At 35.6% G+C, this 26178-nt stretch overlaps 1 protein-coding gene across 3 annotated transcripts in view; it reads right to left on the bottom strand.

The window, feature by feature from the left end:
* LOC132748094 (acylamino-acid-releasing enzyme-like) overlaps positions 1–26178 on the bottom strand; it is a 42925-nt gene that overhangs the window by 9952 nt on the left and 6795 nt on the right. For 2 of the 3 annotated variants that reach the window (XM_060737641.1, XM_060737639.1), the window contains exons 5-16: positions 25762–25895; positions 23436–23573; positions 21783–21874; positions 19579–19619; positions 16114–16235; positions 12388–12445; positions 7802–7954; positions 6353–6438; positions 5048–5189; positions 3857–3940; positions 1615–1695; positions 496–584 (exon numbers count right to left, since the gene is read on the bottom strand). In XM_060737641.1, coding sequence (XP_060593624.1) covers positions 496–584; positions 1615–1695; positions 3857–3940; positions 5048–5189; positions 6353–6438; positions 7802–7954; positions 12388–12445; positions 16114–16235; positions 19579–19619; positions 21783–21874; positions 23436–23573; positions 25762–25895 — 1220 coding nt within the window. Of the gene's footprint in view, positions 1–495; positions 585–1614; positions 1696–3856; positions 3941–5047; positions 5190–6352; positions 6439–7801; positions 7955–12387; positions 12446–16113; positions 16236–16755; positions 16878–19578; positions 19620–21782; positions 21875–23435; positions 23574–25761; positions 25896–26178 lie in introns of all 3 variants that reach the window. The other variant, XM_060737640.1, reaches the window with a different exon arrangement.

The following is a 26178-nucleotide window of genomic DNA, read 5'->3' as shown; positions in this document are numbered from 1 at the left end:
TATTTCACTACATGTATTTAGGGAAACTGTAATAAAGACTCTTAAAATGACATGTGTTAATTTCAAAAACGTGCAACTAGAATAACTTTGGATAAAGATTTTGATACACATCTTATCAAACCATATCATAATGTTGCATCATAACCAGCTTTAAATCTTCTCACATCATATCATTTTTGTCTTCCTGTTTGGGTACTGGGATCCTTCATATTACCACATTATTCCCTGGGATGACCAAGTCATAAAATAACATAGTAAACAAAAGGGCATGAAAGTAAATAAACGACAGAATCAACAATATTTATCTGAGAGTGGTTTTGTTGTTATTTACTTTGAAATGAAAAGTGTGTGTACGTTTCAAACCGAATAACATCTGAATCGAAACGAAAATAAAAGCAAACATTCAACAGGGATAGATTTAGTCCGGTACACTGATTGTCCTGTAATTACGAAGGATCCCAGTAGGAGAAATTAAAGGACGGCAATTTAACTCACATGAACATCTTTAACATCTTGATCTCCACACTTGCCTGGTAGACTAAATATACTGTCATTACCATAGCCATATGAACCTCGGTAGTTTACTGAAATAACATAATGAGCCGCGTCACTACAAAACCAACATAGTGGGTTGGCGGACAGCATGGATCCAGACCAGCCTGTGCCTCCGCGCAGTCTGATCAGGATCCATGCTGTTCGCTATCAGTTTCCCTACTTGTAATAGGGTTTGTAAGCGAACAGCATGGATCCTGATCAGACTGCGCAAAGGCACAGGCTGGTTTGGATCCATGCTGGTTGCAAACGCACTATGTTGGTTTTGTCATGACGCGGCTCAATTTAATATACAACACATGACACAAGACAACATAACATTAACCAAAATATGTGAAGTCAATGTACATGAAATCAGAGATTAGATGTCTGCCTCTAAACCAGGCATTGTAGGTTCAAACACATGTATATTATAATCATGTTTACCCATGTTACACCAGTATATGTTTGTACAAGAAACAAACTTAAAAGTGGTTCAAAAATAAGCTTAAAACTTAAGTGACTCAAATAGGTTCACAACTTAAGTGGTTCACATATCATCAAACCTTTAGCGCAATTAAACTAACAGTTATAGTGGTTCAAAAATTTACACTTGAAAAAAAGCTCAAACCTACAGATATACTATGCCCGAATTTTATTTGAAAATATCAATAATTGCTACACTGTCTTTTTGTTAATATAAAATAATCATGTTTTGACTTTACACAATGCAGATATGTTATGTTTTAAACCCTACAAGGACCAGCTTTACTTGAACTGTAATAGAAGCACAGATTCCTTTATAAAGTTTGTACATTCTTTTATCTAAATAAGATATATTCGGTAAGAATTTTATTGATTTCAATACATTTCTGTAATAAAAATATTTTACTTAAAAATGAGCATAGCATATCTTTAATGTTTCACCTAAAAACTTCAGTGGATAAATAAGCACAAAGCATAAATGATTCAAATAAGATGCAGATCAAATCTGTATCAAGCTAAAATGATAGCACACATAACCGGACTTTGAAAAAGACAAACCATTTCACTTTAATCAAAGAACAAGTAAATACAACCTACCCATAAGAATTGAGTATCCCAGCTTGCACAGAAATGTTGAGTATAACATATATGTAGATGTAAATGTACTGTGAGGACCACCTGTAAACAAATACAAGTTAACTTTTAACTAATTATCTTAAAAATTAAAATAAAAACTTCAAACTAGAGCTATCACTGAAGGTGATTAATACCCCCACCAGCAACTTTGACTTTTTAAAAAATAAGTGGTCTGAAGAACAAGATATATTTGTAAAACATGTATGCCCCTGGCAGCCAAATAGTCATGTTCAGGTTATTATAACTGACTTTTGACCTACTGACCAATATATCAATAAGCGTTATCTATTGGTCATGACTTTATCATTAGGTTGTGTGCAGCAATGTAATGACAAAGTTATCACAAATCTTACCAAATAATATAAGAATAAATTTTATTAATCATTGGGCCTCATTAATGACAGCCAAAGCCAATGCACCTGTGAAAATTGAAGGTAAAGGGCCCATAAGTTGTTAGGATATTGACCAAAAAGCGTTTTTATTCATAAGGTCAATGTGATCTTGACCTCTGACCCTTAACCCAAAAAATCCATTGAGGTCATCTTCTGACCAATAGCTATGAATCTGTTAAGCTTAAAGGTCAACAGTCCATGGGTTGTCCAGTTATTGATAGAAAACCGTTACAAGGTCAATGTGACCTTGACCTTAGACCCCGAAATGGATTGGGGTCATCTTCTTGTCATGAACAAATGCAAAGCAATATACCCCCACTCTTTGAAGGGTGACCCATATTTGACCTTGACCTAGAAATTATGAAAACATTATCTTTAAGACTAATTTCCAGGATATTTGGATCAAAACAGTAGCCACTAGAGTTTTAACAAGATTTTTTCTATTTTTAGCTCCTGTGACCTAGTTTTTCATTCAAGATGACCCATGTTCTAACTCATCCGAGAAATTACCTAGACAATTCATCCTGACCAAGTTTAATGACAATTCATCCTGGCCAAGTTTTATGACAATTGAGTCAAATATGTCACGACAAGGTTTTTCCATATTTTGGCGGTGTGACCTAATTTTTGACCCAAGATGACCCATATTCAAACTTGACCTAAATATTATAAAAACAAACTTTCTGACCAATTTCCAGGATATTTGGATCAAAACAGTAGTCACTAGAATGTTTACAATATTTTTATATTTCTAGCTCCTGTGACCTAGTTTTTCATCAGAGATGACCCATGTTCGAACTCATTCAAGCAATAACCTAGACAAGCATCCTAACAAAGTTTAATGATGATTGAGGCAAAAATGTGACCGCTAGAGTGTTTGACATGAATTTTATGCTTTACAATTTTTACAATGGTTAATATTTGTTATGATGTAGAAGGTTTGTTCCTTTGACCTCTAAGTATATTTTTGACCTCTGATCTTTGCACAACCTAATGACTCATGGTGATGAACATCTGTATCAATTATACTGAAATTCATCCATGTATTTAAAGATATGCACCCTTAAATTATGATCGTATTCTTACATATATTGACCTGGATTATGCTGGTACAATCCCTCTCATGATTAATCATAATTTGTGATATAATTCCTCAATTCAAGCCGACACACATTTTCATATTTTTGACATTAGTCACACAAACATCAACTTTGCAGTCAGCACAAGTCCTCATGATGGTGCAGATTTGTGCCAAATTATATAAAATTTCCTAAATGCATATAAAATATTGCTTTAGTCAAGTGAACTTTTGTTAAAACAGGTTTAAAGAAAGAAGGGTTGAAGGAAATATTGTTATTTATTTTATTTTTTATAATATTAAAGAATAATTTAAGGAATATTATAATATTGAATAGTTTGAGAATATTATACAATCCACATGTAGCTACAAACAAATCATACCTAACCAAACTGAAATCTTATCTTACCATTAGAGACTCATATCTTACCATTTGAAAATCCCTACCTTACCATTAGAAAATCATATCTTACCATCAGAGAATCATATCTTACCATTAGAGAATCATATCTTATCATTAGAGAATCATATCTTACCATTAGAGAATCATATCTTACTATTAGAGAATCATATCTTACCATTAGAGAATCATATCTTACCATTAGAGAATCATATCTTACCATTAGAGAATCATATCTAACCATCAGGGAATCATACCTTACTATGTCAAGATATCACATTACATCATGCAGGAATCACATCACATTTTAGTATGAAGTAAATAATATCTTACCATGAGGAAATACTAGCAGTTTTTTCGTTGTATCTGACCCAGTATTGGATGGATAAACTAGGATACTCTCATAGGTTAAATTAGCTGAAATTCAAATATAATTGACACTTTTAACTTTGTCTCACAATAAGCAGATCTCAAAGTTTTGACTGACATTCTCCAATACATAACAATTCCTGGAGGCTGATTTTAAATTATTTTTTTAAAATAACTAATAAGATCTTGAGAGTAAAATATTGTTCTCAAATCTAAAATTAAATATCAATAAACCTAGACATTCATACTGTGTTCTAAAATCTCAAACTGAACATCAATGAACCTAGACATTCATATTGTGTTCTCAAAAGTAAAATTTAAAATCAATAATGATGCCTTGATATATATTTAATATATACATATATTATAATACATTCTCTACCCAGCATAGAAAGTTTAAGTTCTGACCCTGTACTTGACTTCTGACAACAGATATATTACAGATTTCTACATAAATATGTTTAAATTGAATAACTAACTAACTAACTAGTGATGAGTTTGGTGGTAAGACAGCAAAGAAATGCAGTCTGTTCTGTCTGACTTTACCTCATACAGCTAACATTGGTAAGTCATTTCTGACCTTACCAAATTTTAGAACTGTCATTGCATAATATACATTGTATAGATTAGGGCTGGGGCGAGTATCCGAGTACTCGGATAATCACGAATCAAAGTGGAAAATCGAGTTTGAATATTCGTAAACCCAGAGATCGTGGATCGCGATTTAATTTTTTTTATATACATTCACTGTTTCTCACACTCTTAAAATCGAGAAAAATACGATTTGAGTATAAATTATATGAAGTTTACCTAATACAATTTGCCGGTTAAAGACAATGTACCATGATGCTAAGCTAGGAAGTAATTGGTTTCAAAAAACAAAACAAAAATACTCATCCAAAGAATAAAAAAATAAACCTAATTTATATTTTATTATTTAATGTTTAGTATTGTTGTTTTTTTTTGGGGGGGGGGGTGTCTTGATAACAAAAGATTTGTAGTTCGATTTGTGAATCGTAAGTGCTGAATCGTGGTTCGGATCGGATCGTCACTTATCCGACGATCCACACCCCTAGTATAGATAGTACTTAGGTTTCAATTCCAGGTTTGAGTGCACAACTGACTATAACAATAGCACCAGATGTATGAACATACGATAGTCTTTATTGATCCTGTCCGATGATGGCTGGTGACCTATGACCTTCCAGGAGACATTGTCTAACTGTGGCAGTGACTCATCCAGTGGTAACCATTCTATTTCTGTCTCTTTCCCTGAAGCAGGGATACATCCAATAACCTGATAAATAACTAATGATTATACAACACTTCCATATTACAAAAGCTATAGTCTTAAACAAGAACATATTAAAGGTTGACTGTGATGAAAAGAAATACTTTCAAGGAACTGACTTGAACTGGTGTCATATCAGTTAACTTGCTCTGAAAACCCATGATCCCTGACAGACATTAGACACCTCAACGGTAGGCAACCTTATTCAAATTGTTATTTGAGCCGCGCCATGACAAAACCAACATAATTGGTTTGCGACCAGCATGGATCCAGACCAGCCTGCGCATCCGCACAGTCTGATCAGGATCCATGCTGTTTGCTTACAAACCCTATAACAAGTAGAGAAAGTGATAGCGAACAGCATGGATCCATGCTGGTCGCAAACCCATTATGTCGGTTTTGTCATGGCGTGGCTCATTTGTCTCTCATGGGCTGTAAGGAAGGAGAGGATGGGAATGAAAGGAAAGGCAGTAACATCACAGACTATGTCAGGGTCAAAATCATAACCAAAAGGTTACTTTCCATATTTTCTATGTCTGGGTATAGGAACTATGGTAGCTTTTATTTCCTAACATCAAATATAGGATTCCAAGCTTCAAGTAGAATTAAACAAACATATCACTGTCTGAACAAAATAACATAAAAATGTGTATTACTGTATTGTTGTCCTTAACTCCAAATACTATTTGCCAAACAACTTTATAAAAAACATTTACAAACATGTTTCTCAAGATGCACTTGTAATGCATGTTTGTAAAGTTATAACTTTTACTTCAATCAAAAAGGCACATGTTTGTAAAACTTCATTCAAAATACTCATGTTTGTAAAATCATAATTTTTACTTCAATCCAAACGCACATGTTTGTAAAATCATAACTTTTACTTCAATCAAAAGGCACATGTTTGTAAAATCATAACTTTTACTTCAATCAAAATGCACATGTCCTAACTTTTACATCAATTAATATGAACTTGTTTGTAAAGTCATTAAATTCTATTGCAAGCCTGTACAACAGTAACTTTTCTTTATATTATCAAATTTTACATTTTATTTAAAAATCATACATGTAGTTTACATTACAAATTAATAACATCATTTAGAATTATGATATTACAATATTATTATCATTAAAATTATCATTATATAGTATAATTGTTAAGAATTTACCAGGAAATTTTGTCTTGAAGGAGATGAACACTCGGCTACTATAATATCTCTATCTGTGCACAAACTTGTCATACAGCAATCTTTGTCTGAAAATAATAATTGAGCCGCGTCATGACAAAACCAACACAATGGGTTTGCGACCAGCATGGATCCAGAGTTCCAGACCTGCCTGCGCATCCACGCAGTCTGATGAGGATCCATGCTGTTCGCTTACAAACCTTATTACAAGTAGAGAAACTGATAGCGAACAGCATGGATCCTGACCAGACTGCACAGATGTGCAGGCTGGTCTGGATCCATGCTGGTCGCAAACCCATTACGTTGGTTTTGTCGTGCCGGCTCATATGTTTAAATGAACTGGAACTCTGCAAGTCTGATGTGTCGCCTTGTGAACAATATAGCTGTCACTTGAGGCATTTTCTTCTGAAACACTGCTCTTACAATGTACATGTACCTTTAACTTTAGTGGCATTTGAACTGAGTGTAACAATATTACATCAGGTTGAATAAAACTGCTATATTATCAAAAATAAAAATACCATAGAAAAGTTTTACACTGACAGATCAAAAGGAGGACTCTGTGATGGATTCTTAAGCACTGCACTTCAGGTCAATGGAAAAAGCTAGCAGACTTAATTTGGAGTCAATCAAACTTATAGTGACCAAGTTATGCTCTGGACAAGCCTATTAGGTAAGACAAGGGTCATGATCTTTCATCCTATGACAGTTCAAGTCAATAGCAAGTGTAGGAGAATTGGCCCGGACAAAAATAAAGTTTTATAATTTACAAAGGGCAATTACTCTAAAATCATGAAGTACAGAGTATCGCTTCTTGTGCACTACACTTCTTCTCAATGAGATCTATCATCCTATGAAGTTTCAAGTCCATAGCTTTTATACTTTAGGAGAAATGGCCGGACAAAAATAAAGTATCAAAATTAACAAAGGGCAATAACTCAAAAATTTAGAAGTGCAGAGTAATGATTCTTATGCACTAAAAAGAAGCATGCATACCTAGTTTTGAGTCAATCCAACTTAAAGCAACTGACTTATGCTCAGGACAAGCTTTAGGGAACGCCAAAGCCGAAACCGACGACAAAGGTAACCCCTATCAGGACATTTATTTAATTTTTTTTTTTTTTTTTTTTTTGGTTGGGTTTTACCTTGCACCAAAAAAGTATATGTCATATGGTGACATTCCAGCTTTACTGATGGAGGAAGACTTCAGGTGCCTTTCTGTGCTTTATCTCAGGCAGGAAATGACACACAAATAGAACTTCCAATGTTTCATGAACCAGCTGGATAGCTAGAATCCAAAGGGCCTGTCAGTATTTGAACACACAGTTGTGTGGAGCAAGTGGTTTGAAGTCAATGTCCTTAAGCACTTGACCACGAGTGCCAGTAAAGGTAAAGAATTTATAAATTAGATAAAAGAAATCTAATACTTACAAGCTGGCAATCTGGTTACAGATTTTGTATTTGTATCAATGACTAGAACAACATCTCTACTTCTCCAACTAGAGTTGATGACAACTCTTGTATTATCTTCACACCAGCATTCATCTGGTACTTTAACAGCATACACTCCTGGAAACTCATCCCCTATATATGATTAAAGAAAAACTTATATACACGTACAGACAACCCCTTTAAATTATGATTAGACAATAAAATAACTCATATTCAATTTAAGATATACTAGTCTTAATCAGAAATGAAAATGAATACAATATTTGAAATCTAAATTATTTGATACATCTGTGCATACTTTAAATTTCTCTCAGTTTAAAGTTTAACAACTGAGAGTTAATGGGAGCGAGACATGTGATCTGTACAGTTATATTTTTCACCTCTTTAGTGTAACCAAAGGTAAACAAAAGTGAGACTTGTGACTTGTAGACTTAAATTAAATTTAAGTAAATAATTAATTAATCAATATAAGTACAATTAGTAATTTAATTAATTAATTAATAAGTATAAGTAATTAATGATTAAATTCAAATAAATTTAATAAATTAAATCAAATAAATAAATCAATCAATCAAAACAAATAAATAAACAAGATATGTTTGTAAAACATGTATGCCCCCTATCAGCAGCCAATTAGTCATGTGATAAGGTTATTATGCATGACTTCTGACCCAGTGAACAAACAATTAATAAGGGTTATCAAGTATCTACTGGTCATGACCTTAACCTTTGACCCCTTGACCCAAAACTCAAAAGGGGTCATCTTCTGGTCATGACCAATCATCATACAAAGTTTGAAGTTCCTAGGCCTAAGCGTTTTTAGTAAATTGATCAGAAACCGTTTTTACCTACAAGGTCATTGTGACCTTGACATTTGACCCCTTGACCCCAAAATCAATAGGTCATCTGCTGGTCATGACCAATCACCATACCAAGTTTGAAGTTCCTAAGCCTAAGGCTTCTTTAGTTATTGATCAGAAACCGTTTTAACATACAAGGTCAATGTGACCTTGCCCTTTGACCCCAAAATCAATAGGGGTCATCTGCTGGTCATGACCAATCACCATGCCAAGTTTGAAGTTCCTAGGCCGAAGCGTTCTTTAGTTATTGATCAGAAACCGTTTTTACTTACAATGTCAATGTGACCTTGACCTTTGACCCCTTGATCCCAAAATCAATAGGGGTAATCTGCTGGTCATGACAAATCACCATACCAAGTTTGAAGTTCCTAGGCCTAAAGTGTTCTTAAGTTATTGATCAGAAACCGTTTTTACTTACAAGGTCAATGTGACCTTGACCTTTGCCCTTGACCCAAACTCAATAGGGGTCATCTGCTGGTCACGACCATTCATCATACAAAGTTTGAAGTTCCTAGGCCTAAGCATTTTTAGTTAATTGATCAGAAACCGTTTTTACCTACAAGGTCAATGTGACATTGACCTTTGACCCCTTGACCCCAAAATCAATAGGTCATCTGCTGGTCATGACCAATCACCATACAAGTTTGAAGTTCCTAGGCCTGAGGGTTTCTTAAGTTATTGATTGGAAAGCATTTTTACCCTACAAGGTCAATGTGACCTTGCCCTTTGACCCCTTAACCCCAATATCAATAGGGGTCATCTGCTGGTCATGACCAATCACCATACCAAGTTTGAAGTTCCTAGGCTTAGGGTTCTTTAGTTATTGATCAGAAACCGTTTTTACCCAAGAGGTCAATGTGACCTTGACCTTTGACCCCCTTGACCCCAAAATCAATAGGGGTCATCTACTGATCATGACCAATCACCATATCAAGTTTGAAGTCCCTAGGCCTAAGGGTTCTTTCGTTATTGATCGGAAAGCCGTTTTTACCTACAAGTTCAATGTGACCTTGACCTTTGACCCCTTAACCCCAAAATCAATAGGGGTCATCTGCTGGTCATAACCAATCACCATACCAAGTTTGAAGTTCCTAGGCCTAAGGGTTCTTTTGTTATTGATCAGAAACCGTTTTTACCCAAGAGGTCAATATGACCTTAACCTTTGACCCCTTGACCCCAAAATCAATAGGGGTCATCTACTGATCATGACCCAATCACCATTACCAAGTTTGGAGTTCCTAGGCCTTAAAGTTCTTTAGTTATTGATTGGAAAACCGTTTTTACCTACAAGGTCAATGTGACTTGACCTTTGACCCTTAACCCCAAAATCAATAGGGGTCATCTGCTGGTCATAACCAATCACCATACCAAGTTTTGAAGTACCTAGGCCTAAAGGGTTCTTTTGTTATTGATCAGAAACCGTTTTTACCCAAGAGGTCAATGTGACCTTGACCTTTGACCCCAAAATCAATAGGGGTCATCTACTGATCATGACCAATCACCATACCAAGTTTGAAGTTCCTAGGCCTTAAGGTTCTTAAACTATTGATTGGAAACTGTTTTTGCTTACAAGGTCAATGTGACCTTGACCTTTGACCCCTCGACCCCAAAATCAATAGGGGTCATCTACTGGTCATGACCAATCACCATACCAAGTTTGAAGTTCCTAGGCCTAAGGGTTCTTTAGTTATCACTCGGAAACTATTTGGTCTACGGACCGACAAGTGCAAAGCAATATACCCCCTGGGCATAAAAAAGGAATTCTGATGATATCAAAAATATCTGATAGTACAGAAGATGAAAAATCTTTATCTTGACAAGCACTTATTGTTATTTTTCATGAGCTGTTTAAAGTCAAAACAAACACTGTTGTAGATCTATAATCCGAGCACGATAAACAGAACTTTCTTCACATTTATTTATAGTACGGACTAGTCTATATTAAAACTATATAGGTAAATGAAATGTTGCACATCTCAATGATTGTACATTTCACTGATAATTGCAGAAGTAAATAATAAATGTCGCAATAGCTCAATCCGTAGAGCACTATGTTCAGAAGGAACCCTAGTCCTCGACAGGAGAGTAATAGGCTTCAAATTTTTTATTTTTTCATTTTTTTCAAATTTTTTTCATTTTCCCTTTCATATATACACGAAAAAACATAACGATAATTCCTTTTGTTTATTCTTATTGATGAATTTATATTACTTTTTAAACGAAGTATCTTCACCTAAATTTATTATATGTTTTGCATTTATCTATTACAAATGTATGAAATATTTTTAACATTTCAAGAGACCAAAAAAATGCAATTCTTTAAGTTCAATATAAATCATATATTTTTTTGTCAGACAGATAAGAAATTTAAAAAAAAAAGAATTAAAAATTGAAAAAAAATTAAAGTTTCTAACAGGTTTCGAACCCGCTAGTTAATTCTATTAATAAGGCAGTCTTAACTTATGTGCTATACAGTCAAACGAAAATAACATCTCATAAAATATAATTTGTATAATTTCAATTTAATTATTTGGTTAATCACTTGCAGTTACCTATGTTTACCTGAGTAAATCTTTTAATGGACTGTGCTGGTATTTTTAGAACTGACGAAAGTTCTGTTTATCATGCTCGGACTATAGCTACTATTATAAAGTAAATACCATTCCTTTTAATATAACAAAAAACTTTCATGAATTATTACATTCTCCCTTATCAGCAAATATGAGCCGCGTCATGACAAAACCAACATAGTGGGTTTGCGACCAGCATGGATCCAGACCAGCCTGCGCATACGCGCAGTCTGATCAGGATCCATGCTGTTCGCTATCAGTTTCTCTACTTGTAATAGGGTTTGTAAGCGAACAGCATGGATCCTGATCAGAAATCCCAGATGTGCAGGCTGGTCTGGATCCATGCTGGTCGCAAACCCACTATGTTGGTTTTGTCATGACGTGGCTCATATAATGTCCATTGAACAAAGAAAATAAGCCAGCCTTTTGCCTTTATGTATTACAAATAGAGCTGTCATAGATTCAAGGCAGTGCATATCAACAATATATCCATATCAGATGACAAATATCAATGATACCCCTATATATTGATAATTACCAAAAATTACTTGTCTGTCATTCACTTTTATACCCGTTTAAATGATTTCAGTTGAAAACATGTTCAGTTGTGTCTTGTTTACAAAAGCACATTGTATGATTTTTATCCAGACCATTATTTTGTCATTATTGCTGTGAAATTTTTCCAAATTATAACAAAATATAATGTTAGACATGGGCACCTGCTCCTGTTTACATTTTGGGTAAAATTTCTAGACATTTAAGTCAAAATTATCGATTTTTTTAATGAGCCATGTCATGACAAAACAAACATAGTGCATTTGCAACCAGCATGGATCCAGACCAGCCTGTGGATCCGCACAGTCTGATCAGGATCCATGCTGTTCACTATCTGTTTCTCTACCTGTAATAGGATTGGTAAGCGAACAGCATGGATTTTGATCAGACTGCTTGGATGCGCAGGCTGGTCGGATCCATGCCGGTCACAAATCCATTTATTGATTTTGTCATGGCACAGATCAAATGTGTATTGATTATTGATCAACAGAAAATTTTTAATGATGCATCTATATTGATTTTTATTGATGACTGCTCTAATTACAAGCACTGCAATTCCTAATCAAATAAAAAATCCAACCTGCAGCAAACTTGACTTTCTCTACCACAGTACTGGAAATCTTGCTTTTCAAATCATACTGAAATATTAGAATAATTAGATTTATTACCTACCTGTAATTATAATATTATATACCTGTGTATTTCTTAATTACAACACATCATTTATATCTAGCATGCATTTAATAAAGGCAAATTATGATATTGAAAAAAACAAGAGAGCCAAGACGGCCCTGGATCGCTCAACTGAGAAAAGGTCAAAAGGTTTTAAGTGGAGCCCTTTTCACCCAAGAAGAAATAGCAACTAGAAATGTGTCCATAGGACACGGGTGCCCCCACCTCGCCACTGTTCTGTCAATCTTTTTACTAAGTCAAGGGAAATAACTCTACAAATACTGGATAAATCCCACAGCGAAAACCCCAGGTGCAAATCTAAAATATGCTTGAGCAAACCTGCCCATAAGGTTTAATGACTATGTCAAATCCTTTTTGAAAAACTTTGCGACACAAGTTGAAAATGCAAAAATTTTCTAAGTGAAGAAGCAATAACTCTAAAAAATACTAAATAAAATCCAGACAAAAATACCTGGTGCACAACTGCACATGCTGATCAATATTCCTGTAAATTTTCATGACTCTAGGTCAAATACTTTTTGAGTTACATGCGACACATGTTGAAAATTGCCAAATTTTACTAAGTCAAGGGCAATAACTCTGACAATGCTAAAAATATCCAGACGAAAATACCCAGATGCACAACTACACATGCTGATCAACATTCCTGTAAAGTTTCATGACTGTAGGTCAAATACTTTTTGAGTTATGTGCGACACAAGTTGAAAATTGCCAAATTTTACTAAGTCAAGGGCAATAACTCTGAAAATACTAAAAATATCCAGACAAAAATACCCAGGTGCACAACTACACATGCTGATCAACATTCCTGTAAAGTTTCATGACTCTAGGTCAAATATTTTTTGAATTATGTGCGACACAAGTTGAAAATTGCAAAATTTTACTTAAGTCAAGGGCAATAGCTCTGAAAATACTATAAATATCCAGACGAAAATACCCAGGTGCACAACTACACATGCTGATCAACATTCCTGTAAAGTTTCATGACTGTAGGTCAAATATTTTTTGAGTTACATGCGACTAAAGTTGACAATTGCAAAATTTTACTAAGTCAAGGGCAATAACTCTGAAAATACTAAAAATATCTAAACGAAAATACCCAGGTGCACAACTACACATGCTGATCAACATTCCTGTAAAGTTTCATGATTCTAGGTCAAATACTTTTTGAGTTACGCGCGACACAAAAGTGAACTGACGGACACACGGACGGAAGGACGGACGGACAGATGGACGGACAAGGGTAAATCTAAATGCCCGCCACTAATGTGGGGGCACAAAAATTACAAGAGCGATCAGTAATCACATGTGTCTCCTCATGATGGCCAATTTCATGTTGGGACAAATTTTGTGACAGACGGACAGACAGACGGACAGTGCACAACTAGACTAACCACTTTGTACTGATCATTCCTGTAAAATTTGGATAAAATTGCACCAGTAGTTTATGAGGAGTAGTCAGGACAAGCTTTTGCGTATCTGGCAACACACAGAAAAAAACACCTTAAAAATAAAAATTATTAAAGGGCCATAACTCAAACAAAAATCATTTAACCGGAAAATGCTGACAATATGCACAACTAGACTTGGTACTGATCATTCCTGTAAAGTTTTGATGAAATTGCACCAGTAGTTTATGAGGAGTAGTCCGGACAAGCTTTTGTGTATTTGGCAACACACAGAAAAAGAAACCTTTTTATCAAAGGGCCATAACTCGGCCAAAAATCATTCAACCGGAAAACCCGTGCAATATGCGCAAGGACTTGAGCTACAGATCAATCCTGTAAAGTTTCATTGAAATTGCATTAGTGGTATAAGAGAAGTAGTCCGGACAAACTTTTAAATTAAAAATTATTAAAGGGCCATAACTCTGACAAAAATCATTTGACCCCAAGGGCTTTTATTTGAACAAACTTGATAGACACTCACTTTACTAGAAGATGTTTCATGCCAAATATCTAAGCTCTACCTCTTTGGGTTTTTTAAAAGAAGATATTTTAAGTTTTTTCTTTTGGTTGTTATGGCAACGCTGGACGGACACCGGACGAAAAGCGATCACAAAAGCACACCATGTCCCTTTGTGACAAGTGAGCTAATAAAAAAGTTCAAAATTTTTTCTCAATTTAGGAAAAGGTAATTAATAGTTTCTAGAACTTTAGCTCAGAGTTGAAATATGTAACAATCTAACTAATTTGCATGGTAAACAAAATCTTCGCCACAATTTCAAATCTGGATAGGATAGTATTGTCAAAGTAAAGTCTAAATACGAGCGTTTTATGTCTAAAGTGAATATCTTTTAAAGTTTTAGATGAACGTTCTTATGTACCTTAAGTTGAAAATGGGGCACACATGAGGAAAAATAAATCAAACCGGTCCTTTTGAAATGCATACCAATATTGAGATGGAACAAGTATCCCAAGTTTGCAGTGTTTAGCTTTGACAATTACTCAGAAATGGACATTAACAAAAAGGTTAATAATTAACAATGCCAAACAAACAAGAGGGATATAACAAGTTCTTTTTCTTTATTTATTATGAAGGTGAAGTTTTAATGGTCTCTGTTGTAATAAAACTCAATGATAGTGCAAATACATACTGTATGATTTGGTACAAACAACGTAAAGCATAAAACACATTACATATCAGTATGAATAAAACAACACCTGTATATTTTAACAGTACAGGAGTGCATCACTTCATCTCTTAACCTGTTCAATTTGTGATAATTGATTTAATCTGCTTTGAATTAGGAACAGTCCGTTTAAAAATTACAAGATTTCTGTTAAGCTATGGGCAGTATAGAGCCTGGTCAGACTGCAGGGATATTCAGACTGCAGGGATATTCAGGCTGCAGGGATATTCAGACTGCAGGGATATTCAAGCTGCAGGGATAGTCAGGCTGCAGGGATAATCAGGCTGCAGGGATATTCAGGCTGCAGGGATAATCAGGCTGCAGGGATATTCAGACTGCAGGGATACTCAGGCTGCAGGGATATTCAGGCTGCAGGGATATTCAGGCTGCAGGGATATTAAGGCTGCATGGATATTCAGACTGCAGGGATATTCAGACTGCAGGGATATTCAGGCTGCAGGGATATTCAGGCTGCATGGGATATTCAGACTGCAGGGATAATCAGGCTGCAGGGATATTTAGGCTGCATGGATATTCAGGCTGCAGGGATATTCAGACTGCAGGGATAATCAGGCTGCAGGGATATTTAGGCTGCATGGATATTCAGACTGCAGGGATATTCAGACTGCAGGACTATTCAGACTGCAGGGATATTCAGACTGCAGGGATAATCAGGCTGCAGGGATATTCAGACTGCAGGGATATTCAGACTGCAGGGATATTCAGGCTGGCCTGGCTCTTTACAGGTGGCAAAGGTTGATTTTCTCAAAGTGAGCATATTATGTTGAATATGCTTTTTTATTGCTAAAAATTCCCTGGTTATCCCTATGTAATATACACAACCTAAGAGATTTTCAAAACCTTACTGTATATATGTAATATATATAACATTAAGTATAACCATCACCATTATGATATAGGACAATTTTACCCCATGTCACCAAATTCAGTTTTCCCTTGTCTTTATGCTTCTGCAATTACCTTAAGGAGTTCACAACACTGCATATGGGGTCCACCAATTTCACTTTGAAGATAGAAAAAACTCTCCTTATTAGGAGAAATTCTCGCATCATGGGCAGCTTTGTTAGTGGATGTTAATTCAGCTGTAAGACGTAAATTAATTAAAGCAAAAATTCTGAAAAATGAAAAGGATATGTAGTGACAATGCACCAATTCCTGAACAATTATCTACCTAAGTTAACAACTCTGTTTATGTTTCAGCCAATGTTTCAGCCAATTATCATATATCAGAAGATAAAACTGATATATGATAATTTTATCCATACTGCCATAAAATATCAATTTCATTTGACCGGAATTGGATAATTATCATTACATATCCATAATATAAATGAGCAGCGCCATGACAAAACCAACATAATGCATTTGCGACCAGCATGGATCCAGACCAGCCTGCGCATTCCCGCAGTCTGATCAGGATCCATGCTGTTCCCTATTAGTTTCTCTACTTGTTATAGGGTTTGTAAGCGAACAGCATGGATCCTGATCAGACTGCGTGGATGCGCAGGCTGGTCTGGATCCATGCTGGTCGCAAACGCATTACGTTGGTTTTGTCGTGAAGCGGCTCAAATGGTAATTATTCATGCATCTATCTGTCAATACCTTTATGATAATGGAACACTGTTTATGTGGACCACTAGAATTATTTTGTAAAAATACCATCATGCTGCCATCTGGTGATATTCTACAACCGTGGGATGAAAACCCTTCAACAGACATTTTCTCTGCAAGAAAGTTTCAATTTGATCATCCTATCTACCAAAATTGCAGTTTCCGTTGACAAACTATCTAGCTGTTAGTTTTTAATGCACAGATTTCATCAAATAACTGTCTAACCTTTTGGAATTGCATAGTTTTTTTATCAAAAAACTATCTAATCTTAATATTGCAGTTTTGAATAAAATACCTTCTTGTGGTTAACTAGAAATGTGTCCGTTATTAAGGACACAGGTGCCCCAACACTCCACTGTTTTTGTCAATCTTATAACTCTAGGTCAAATATTTTTTGGACTACATGTGACACAAGTTGAAAACTAAAAATCTTTTACTAAGTCAAGGGTAAGAACAAATACTGAATCACAAACAGACCCCAAGGTGCATAAGTACACAAGCTGACACAAGCTGACCAACATTCTTGTACACTTTCAGGCCTACAGGTCAAACATTCTTTAAGCTATGCATGAACAAGTGGAAAATTGCAATATATACTAAGTCAAGGGCAATAACTCTTAACAAAATAGACATGCAAAACCCAAGATGCACAGCTTCACAGTGATGTTGATCATTATTTCCTGTTAAGTTAACTCAAGCATTCAAGGAACACAGGACACAACATAATGGAACGGTTTTTACTAAGTCAAGGGCAGTCACTCTTCAGATACTGAATAAATTCACAATCAAACCCCAAGGTGCACAACTACACATGCCAACCAACATTCTGTAAAGTTTCATGACTTTAGGTCAAATATTTTCTGAGCTACACAACCCAAGCTGCAAATTTTTTTTACTAATTCAAGGGCAATAACTCTGACAAAACAGTATAAATCCACAAGCAATACCCCAGGTGCACAACTTCACATGCTGTAAAGTTTCATGACTTGGTCAAAAACTTTTTAAGCTACTAGCCACACAACATAACAAGAGGGCCATGATGGCCCTGAGGTCGCTCACCTGTATCCTGTATATAGTCCCCCCCCCCAATTTTTACCCAATGGCTTTTATTTGTTAATTTGAACAGACTTGGTAGACACCCATAAGAAGATGTTTCATGCTAAACATCGAAGTTCTAGCTCATTGGATTTTTTAAAAGAAGATTTTTTAAGTTTTTTAAAAACAATGACACCCCTGGGGCAGGGCCAGTTTTGACCCCAGGGCTTTTATTTGAACAAACTTTGCAGATATTTACTAAAAGATGTTTCATGCTTAATATCTAAACTCTAGCTATTTGGGTTTTTTCAAAGGAGATTTTTAAGTTTTTGCTATACACAAAAAAGGAAAATCAATGACCCCCGGGGCAGGGCCAATTTTAACCCTGGGGCTTTTATCTGAACAAACTTTGTAGACACTGATTAGAAGATGTTTCATGCTTAATATCTAAACTCTAGCTATATGGGTTTTTTCAAATAAGATTTTTAAATTTTTGCCATACACATATAAAAAATCAATGACCCCCGGGGCGGGGCCAATTTTGATCCCAGGGCTTTTATTTGAACAAATTTGGTAGACACCCATTAGAACATGTTTCATGCTAAATATCTTAGCTCTAGCTCTTTGGGTTCTTTAAAAGAAGATTTTTTAAGTTTTTACTATATGCATATAGGGAAAATCTATGACCCCCTGGGGCGGGGCCAATTTTGACCCCAGGGCTTTTATTTGAACAAACTTGATAGACACTCACTAGAAGATGTTTCATACCAAATATCTTAGCTCTAGCTCTTTGGGTTATTTAAAAGAAGATTTTTTTTAGTTTTTACTATATGCATATAGGGAAAATCTATGACCCCATGGGGCGGGGCCAATTTTGACCCCAGGGCTTTTATTTGAACAAACTTGGTACACACTTACTACAAGATGTTTCATGCCAAATATCTTAGCTCTAGCTCTTTGGGTTCTTAAAAAGAAGATTTTTTAAGTTTTTACTATAATGCATATGGGGAAAATCAATGACCCCAGGGCAGGGCCAATTTTGACCCCAGGGCTTTTATTTGAACAAACTTGGTAGACACTGACTAGAAGATGTTTCATGCCAAATATCTAAGCTCTAGCTCTTATGGTTTTTTTAAAAGAAGATATTTAAAGTTTTTTCTTTCGGTTGCCATGGCAACCAGTGTTCTGCATGGAATTAAATTCTTTGAACAATTTTTAAACGTGACCACCAAAGGAACATTCCTGTGTAGTTTGGATGAAATTGGCTCAGTGGTTTATGAGGAGATGTCATTTAAAGCAAAAGTTTACGGACGGACGGACGCCGGACGGACGGACGGACGGACGACGGACGGACGGACGCCGGACGAAAAGCGATCACAAAAGCTCACCCTGTCACTTTGTGACAGGTGAGCTAAAAGCAGACAGACAGAAGGAAGGATGGATGGACGTACAAGGATAAATCTTAATGCCCCCACCCCCCTATAGTGGGAGCACAAAAATTGCACAGTACTAATCAAAATAAAACCTTGCTTTATAAAATTGCACAGTTTAGTCAAGGTATTGCCTCATCTAATAAGGTTAATTGATTAATTAATGCCCTGTTTCATTTAACAAAATTGCAATGTTTCGATTATCTTGCCTTACAGGGTTTCACAGTTTTGATCTAGTCACATAAAGAGTAACAGTTTCGACAAAATATATCATCAAGTCTTATACCATTGCAATGTTTTAATCAAAATGCTACTTTGTTTAAGTCCCATAATATAATTAATAACATACCGCATTCCTTTGTCTCTAGATTCAAATGAAAGATTGTGCTCCTGAAAAATAACAAGAGGGCCATGATGGGCCTGATATCGCTGAAGATGTTTCATGCTATATCTTAGCTCTTTCTCTTGGCATTTTTTAAAGAAGATTTTACTATATACATATATGGAAAAACAATGACCCCCCCCCCCTGGGGCGGGCCAATTTTGATCCCAGGGCTTTTATTTGAACAAAATTGGTAGACAGTTACTAAAACAAGAGCTGTCAGAAGGACAGCGCGCTCGACTTTTTTAGTGCTTGCCTATAAAACAAAACTTTGACAGTTAAGGGCACACAAGACTTTAACTAGGAATTTCTAAGTACAAATCAAGAAACATTTTCACAGAGTTATCTCTCTCTGCTTACAGATAGGTCTCATGATGGCACATAAGAACTCCAACTTCCAAAGTAATATCTCAAATGGTTAGGTCAACAAGTGGACAAGAATGAAAATTTTAACTGAGTTTCTAAGTCAAAAAGGGCCATAATTCAAATAAAATCCTTAACAGAATTACCTTCTCCTGCCCATGTTTGGGACCATGATGGTAAACAAGTATTCCACTTTCAATTTAATATCTCAACCAGTTCAGTCAAAAAGTTGACTGGTACAAAAAACTTAACCAAGATTCTAAGTCGATAAAAGGCCTTAATTTTTAAAACAAATCCCTGACAGAGTTACCTTCTCTTGCGTACAGATGGGGGTAATGATGTGAAATAGCATTAAAAGTTTCAAAGCAATATCTCAAAGGGTTAAGGCAATAAGTGGATTTTACCCATATTCAATGTATTTTCTAAGTCAAAAAGGGGCATAATTCTGTCAAAAACCTTGACAGAGTTATGTCCTCTTGTCTGTTGATGAAGGTCGTGATGGTAAACAAGTATGGTCAGTTTCAAAGCAATACCTCCAATGGTTTTGAAATAAAGTGAGGTGGTACAAAAAACTTAACCAAGCTCAATACACTTTCTAAGTCAAAAAAGGGCCATAATTCTGTCAAAAACCTTGACAGAGTTATGTACTCTTGTCTGTAGATGGAGGTTATGATGGTGAACAAGTATGGTAAGTTTCAAAGCCATACTTGTAATACTTCTGAAATAAAGTGGGGTGGTACGAAAAACTTAACCAAGGTGTGACGCCAACGCTAACGCCGACGCCGACGCCGGGGCGAGTAGGATAGCTCCCCTTTTCATAGAAAAGTCGAGCTAAAAAAGTTTCACGCCAAATATCTAAGCTCTAGCTCTTTGGGTTTTTTTAAAAGAAGATTTTTTAAAGTTTTTTCTTTTGGTTGCCATGGCAACTAGAGTTCTGCATGTAATTAAATTCTTTGAACATTTTAAAGGTTGCCATTAAAGGAACATTCCTGTGAAGTTTGGATGAAATTGGCTCAAAGGTTAATGAAGAGATGTCATTTAAAGTAATAATTTACGGACCATGGACCGTTGAACGAAAAGTGATCACAAAAGCTCACCATGTCACTTTGTGACTGCTGAGCTAAAAACACAGACTTCTGAATAAACAGTTACACAAATGACCCTCATATGTTAAACGAGGCTGTCAAAAAATCCCTAAATTGCAAACTTCTAAGAAATTTATTCTAGTTTACACAATAAAAAAAATTCTTATTGTTTTTGTAATATGTACCATTTAAAGATCATTTTTCAGGTATATATTTTTGCAGGTGATCTATTTCTGTTGAGTTTCATTAAAATCTACCAAGCTATTAAGTAGATGATGTTAAAGATTATTTCTATTTTAGCTCCACTTGCCATCTCAACCCTAATCTCAGAACATTGTTGTTTTCAAGACAAGATTTTTTTAAAGGTATTTCTACTAGATAAGTCTAAGTAAACTGAATGGCACCCAGAGAGGGGCCATTTTTTACACCTTTGACATGCCTTGCTAAATTTTGTAGAGATCATTTGAGCCGCGTCATGAAAAAACCAACATAATGGGTTTGCGACCAGCATGGATCCAGACCAGCCTGCACATCCGCGCAGTCTGATCAGGATCCATGCTGTTCGCATACAAACCCTATTACAAGTAGAGAAACTGATAGCAAATAGTATGGATCCTGATCAGACTGTGCGGATGCGCAGGCTGGTCTGGATCCATGCTGGTCACAAACCCATTATGTTGGTTTTGTCGTGACGCGGCTCATAATTATATAAAAAAAACATACTTTCTTATTGGACAGTAAATTATTCCAAGCCTGAATGGATCCTGATGCCATCCTGTAAAAGCTATCCCAGTATCCTCTGGCAGCCATTTGGCCTGAAAAATATTGTTACAAAAACAAAAATTCTCAAAAAACAATTAAAAAGGTTATTTGAAGAATTAAATATAATATGTTGAGAATATAACAAAGCTCTCAGACAAATTTGTAAATATAGAATGCTGTACTCTTCCATAAACACAGGGATTTTTTTTCCAATGTTCCTAAAGTTTATATAATATGTGGGGACACTAAAATCCTCAGTTTTAAGTTAACACACCAAATTCCAACAATATATTTACTCTACAATTCTTACACAAAACATGCAGCGTGGCTGATTGGTTAATATGTCAAGTAAGTAATCTTAAAATCAGTTTCCAGGTTGGTCCAAACACCATCAGGGGCAAGCTGTTACTTCCTGGTGCAAGAAACTTTACTCTCATTGTGTAATTAATACTGACTTGTTCCAGGAACAGATTTGAGAAACTTTACTCTCATTGTGTTATTAATACTGACTTGTTCCAGGAACAGATTTGAGAAACTTTACTCTCATTGTGTTATTAATACTGGCTTGTTCCAGGAACAGATTTGAGAAACTTTACTCTCATTGTGTTATTAATACTGGCTTGTTCCAGGAACAGATTTGAGAAACTTTATTCTCATTGTGTTATTAATACTGGCTTGTTCCAGGAACAGATTGGAGAAACTTTACTCTCATTGTGTTATTAATACTGGCTTGTTCCAGGAACAGATTGGAGAAACTTTACTCTCATTGTGTTATTAATACTGGCTTGTTCCAGGAACAGATTTGAGAAATTTTACTCTCATTGTGTAATTAATAGTGGCTTGTTCCAGGAACAGATTGGAGAAACTTTACTCTCATTGTGTAATTAATACTGGCTTGTTCCTGGAACAGATTGGAGAAACTTTACTCTCATTGTGTTATTAATAGTGGCTTGTTCCAGGAACAGATTGGAGAAACTTTACTCTCATTGTGTTATTAATACTGGCTTGTTCCAGGAACAGATTGGAGAAACTTTACTCTAATTGTGTTATTAATACTGACTTGTTCCAGGAACAGATTTGAGAAAACTTTATTCTCATTGTGTTATTAATACTGGCTTGTTCCAGGAACAGATTGCAGAAACTTTACTCTCATTGTGTTATTAATACTGACTTGTTCCAGGAACAGATTTGAGAAACTTTACTCTCATTGTGTTATTAATACTGGCTTGTTCCAGGAACAGATTGGAGAAACTTTACTCTCATTGTGTTATTAATACTGGCTTGTTCCAGGAACAGATTGGAGAAACTTTACTCTCATTGTGTTATTAATACTGGCTTGTTCCAGGAACAGATTTGAGAAACTTTACTCTCATTGTGTAATTAATTGTGGCTTGTACCAGGAACAATTTGGGGAGTGTGTCTATAAGGTTAAAGCTTCCTACATTATGATCAAACTTAAAAATAAATTCATAAATTCGGTATAAACTGAAACATGACTGTGACACATGAAATTCATAAAAGTTTATCAAACATGTCAGTGTAGCATTACAAGTCTATTTAGTGATTAATAAGAAAACAATATTTTGTATTCAGTATTTACTGTAGGTAACTTACCTGCCCAACACTGACATTTGCTGGTGTATAATCTATCACTTGTATATCCCCTGTAGAGATGGTAAGTATGCACAGTACTGATTGATGCTTACCAACAAGTCCTTCACCCCAATCTTCCCTGTATACATATTCTTCTCCCTATACAATTGTATACAATAATACAACAATAACTACAAGAAAGATGAGATGAGGTTTCCATCATCCTGCCTACATGCACCAGTATATAAACCTGGGTACAATCAGACAGCCCTTCTAACTTGATCAATATCTCTTTAACAAGATATGTTTGTAAAACATGTATGCCCCCTATCGGCAGCCAATTTGTCATGTGATCAGGTTATTATGCATGACTTCTGACTCAGTGAACAAGCAATTAATAAGTGTTATCTAGTATCTACTGGTCATGACTAGTCACAAGGTAATAATTATTGTGACCCCATAGGTTGTGTGCAGCAATTAAAGTTATTAAAAATCTTACCAAATAATATATACATAAATTTTATGAATCACATAGGCCTCATTAATGACAGCCAAGTTGTTATATTACATAAGACCTTTAAATGTGTATACCAAGAGCACATAAAAGTATCAACCAAGGCAACTTGAGTTGTTGAGTTATTGGTCAGAAACGGTCAAGGTCACTATGACATTGACCCCTTGACCCCAAAATCAATAGGGGTCATCTACTGGTCATGACCAATCATCATACCAAGTTTGAAGTTCCTAGGCCTAAGGGTTCTTTAGTTATTGAACGGAAACCGTTTTTACCTACAAGGTCAATGTGACCTTTACCTTTGACCCCTTGACCCCAAAATCAATAGGGGTCATCTGCTGGTCATGACCAATCATCATACCAAGTTTGAAGTTCCTAGGACTAAGGGTTCTTTAGTTATTGATCGGAAACCGTTTTAACCTACAAGGTCAATGTGACCTTGACCTTTGACCCCAAAATCAATAGGGGTCATCTGCTGGTCATGACCAATCATCATACCAAGTTTGAAATTCCTAGGCCTAAGCGTTCTTTAGTTATTGATCAGAAACCGTTTTTACCTACAAGGTCAATGTGACCTTGACCTTCCCCCTTGACCCCAATATCAATAGGGGTCATCTGCTGGTCATGACCAATCATCTTACCAAGTTTGAAGTCTCTAGGCCTAAGGGTTCTTTAGTTATTGATCGGAAACCGTTTTTACCTACAAGATCAATGTGACCTTGACCTTTGACCCCTTGACCCCTAAATCAATAGGGGTCATCTGCTGGTCATGACCAATCATCATACCTAAGTTTTAAGTTCTTAGGCCTAAGCGTTCTTTAGTTATTGATCGGAAACCGTTTTAACATACAAGGTCAATGTGACCTTGACCTTTGACCCCTTGACCCCAAAATCAATAGGGGTCATCTACTTGTCATGACCAATCACCATACCAAGTTTGAAGTTCCTAGGCCTAAGGGTTCTTTAGTTATCACTCGGAAACCATTTGGTCTACGGACTGTCGGACCGACAAGTGCAAAGCAATATACCCCCTCTTCTTCGAAGTGGGGGCATAACATAATGACTCATTCTTAATTTAAGTAATTAATAAAGACCCACATATTTTACCACAGACACAAGTATTTCTTATGAATGTGCATTGTACATTACTATAATATGCAGTTTAAAAATCAGTAAATAGTGGATATGTAATGAGTGTAGTTATAGAACAAGTTGAATAAAATGATAATATGCGAGCCTCTGGTAAGCATAATATCATCTTATCCAACAAGTTCACTATATTTAGTGATGAAACTACATGAATATAATATTCTATTATCACATATCCAAAATAAGAACCGTTCACTTATTTCGTTGATGCACTTATAATGTAACACGAACATTCAGCGTGTCTTTACACAATGTTTGTATAACGCAAATGACATCAAATAAAAATCTATGCACATCTGAACAATACTGTTTTTACAGTTACAGTATTTCTTTAAATTTAATACTTACACTAAATAATAATTTGAGCATAGTGTTTTTTTTTTATATACATGTAGTTTCTAGATACTGTTTCAAACTAGCACAACGAACTAAAAAGGCTCGACAATTTATTTATCTTATGTGTGTTAAAAGCAATTGCTTAACTTGTAAACAGCAAATGGATGTCACATTGGTTTGCAGTTCAACTTTTATTTCAATATCTTTGTGGAGTTTGAACACTATGTGCAGTACGTAGATGTAATTATTTGGACATAAAAGCACATCATTTTTCTAATTGACTTATAAACTACTAGTGATTTTATTGAAAAACGAGAATTTATCAGAAAAATCAAAGTAAGGTCTTACAGGTTCAGTTTGATCCGGTTTATCATCCGATTCACTAGATTTAGTGAAATATGAAACAGCTTTCTTATATTTCTTCTCTGCTGTATACAATATTCTGTCTTCCTTAGCTGTCCACTCAAGGCAGCCAAAATATCCTGAAAAGATAACATACAACAATGTACTGTACTTTAATCCCTCTACCCTTACCCTGCTGGGGCCTCCAGTAACAAGCCTCTTAATACAGTCTCACAGACCAGGCTGGCTAGTGTTGCCTAACCAACTTTAACCCTTAAACCATTACCCTGCTGGAGCCTCCAGTAACTAGCCTCTCAATACAGTCTGACCAGGCTCTCTACTGTTGCCTTACCAACTTTAACCCTTCAACCCTTACCCTGCTTGGGCCTCCAGTAACTTGCCACTCAATACTGTCTGACCAGG

The sequence above is a fragment of the Ruditapes philippinarum genome, unplaced genomic scaffold (assembly GCF_026571515.1).
Source record: "Ruditapes philippinarum isolate M1 unplaced genomic scaffold, ASM2657151v2 ctg711_1_1_1_1, whole genome shotgun sequence".
NCBI classification, from domain to species: Eukaryota; Metazoa; Mollusca; class Bivalvia; order Venerida; family Veneridae; genus Ruditapes; species Ruditapes philippinarum.
This window is presented reverse-complemented; position numbering and strand designations above follow the sequence as displayed.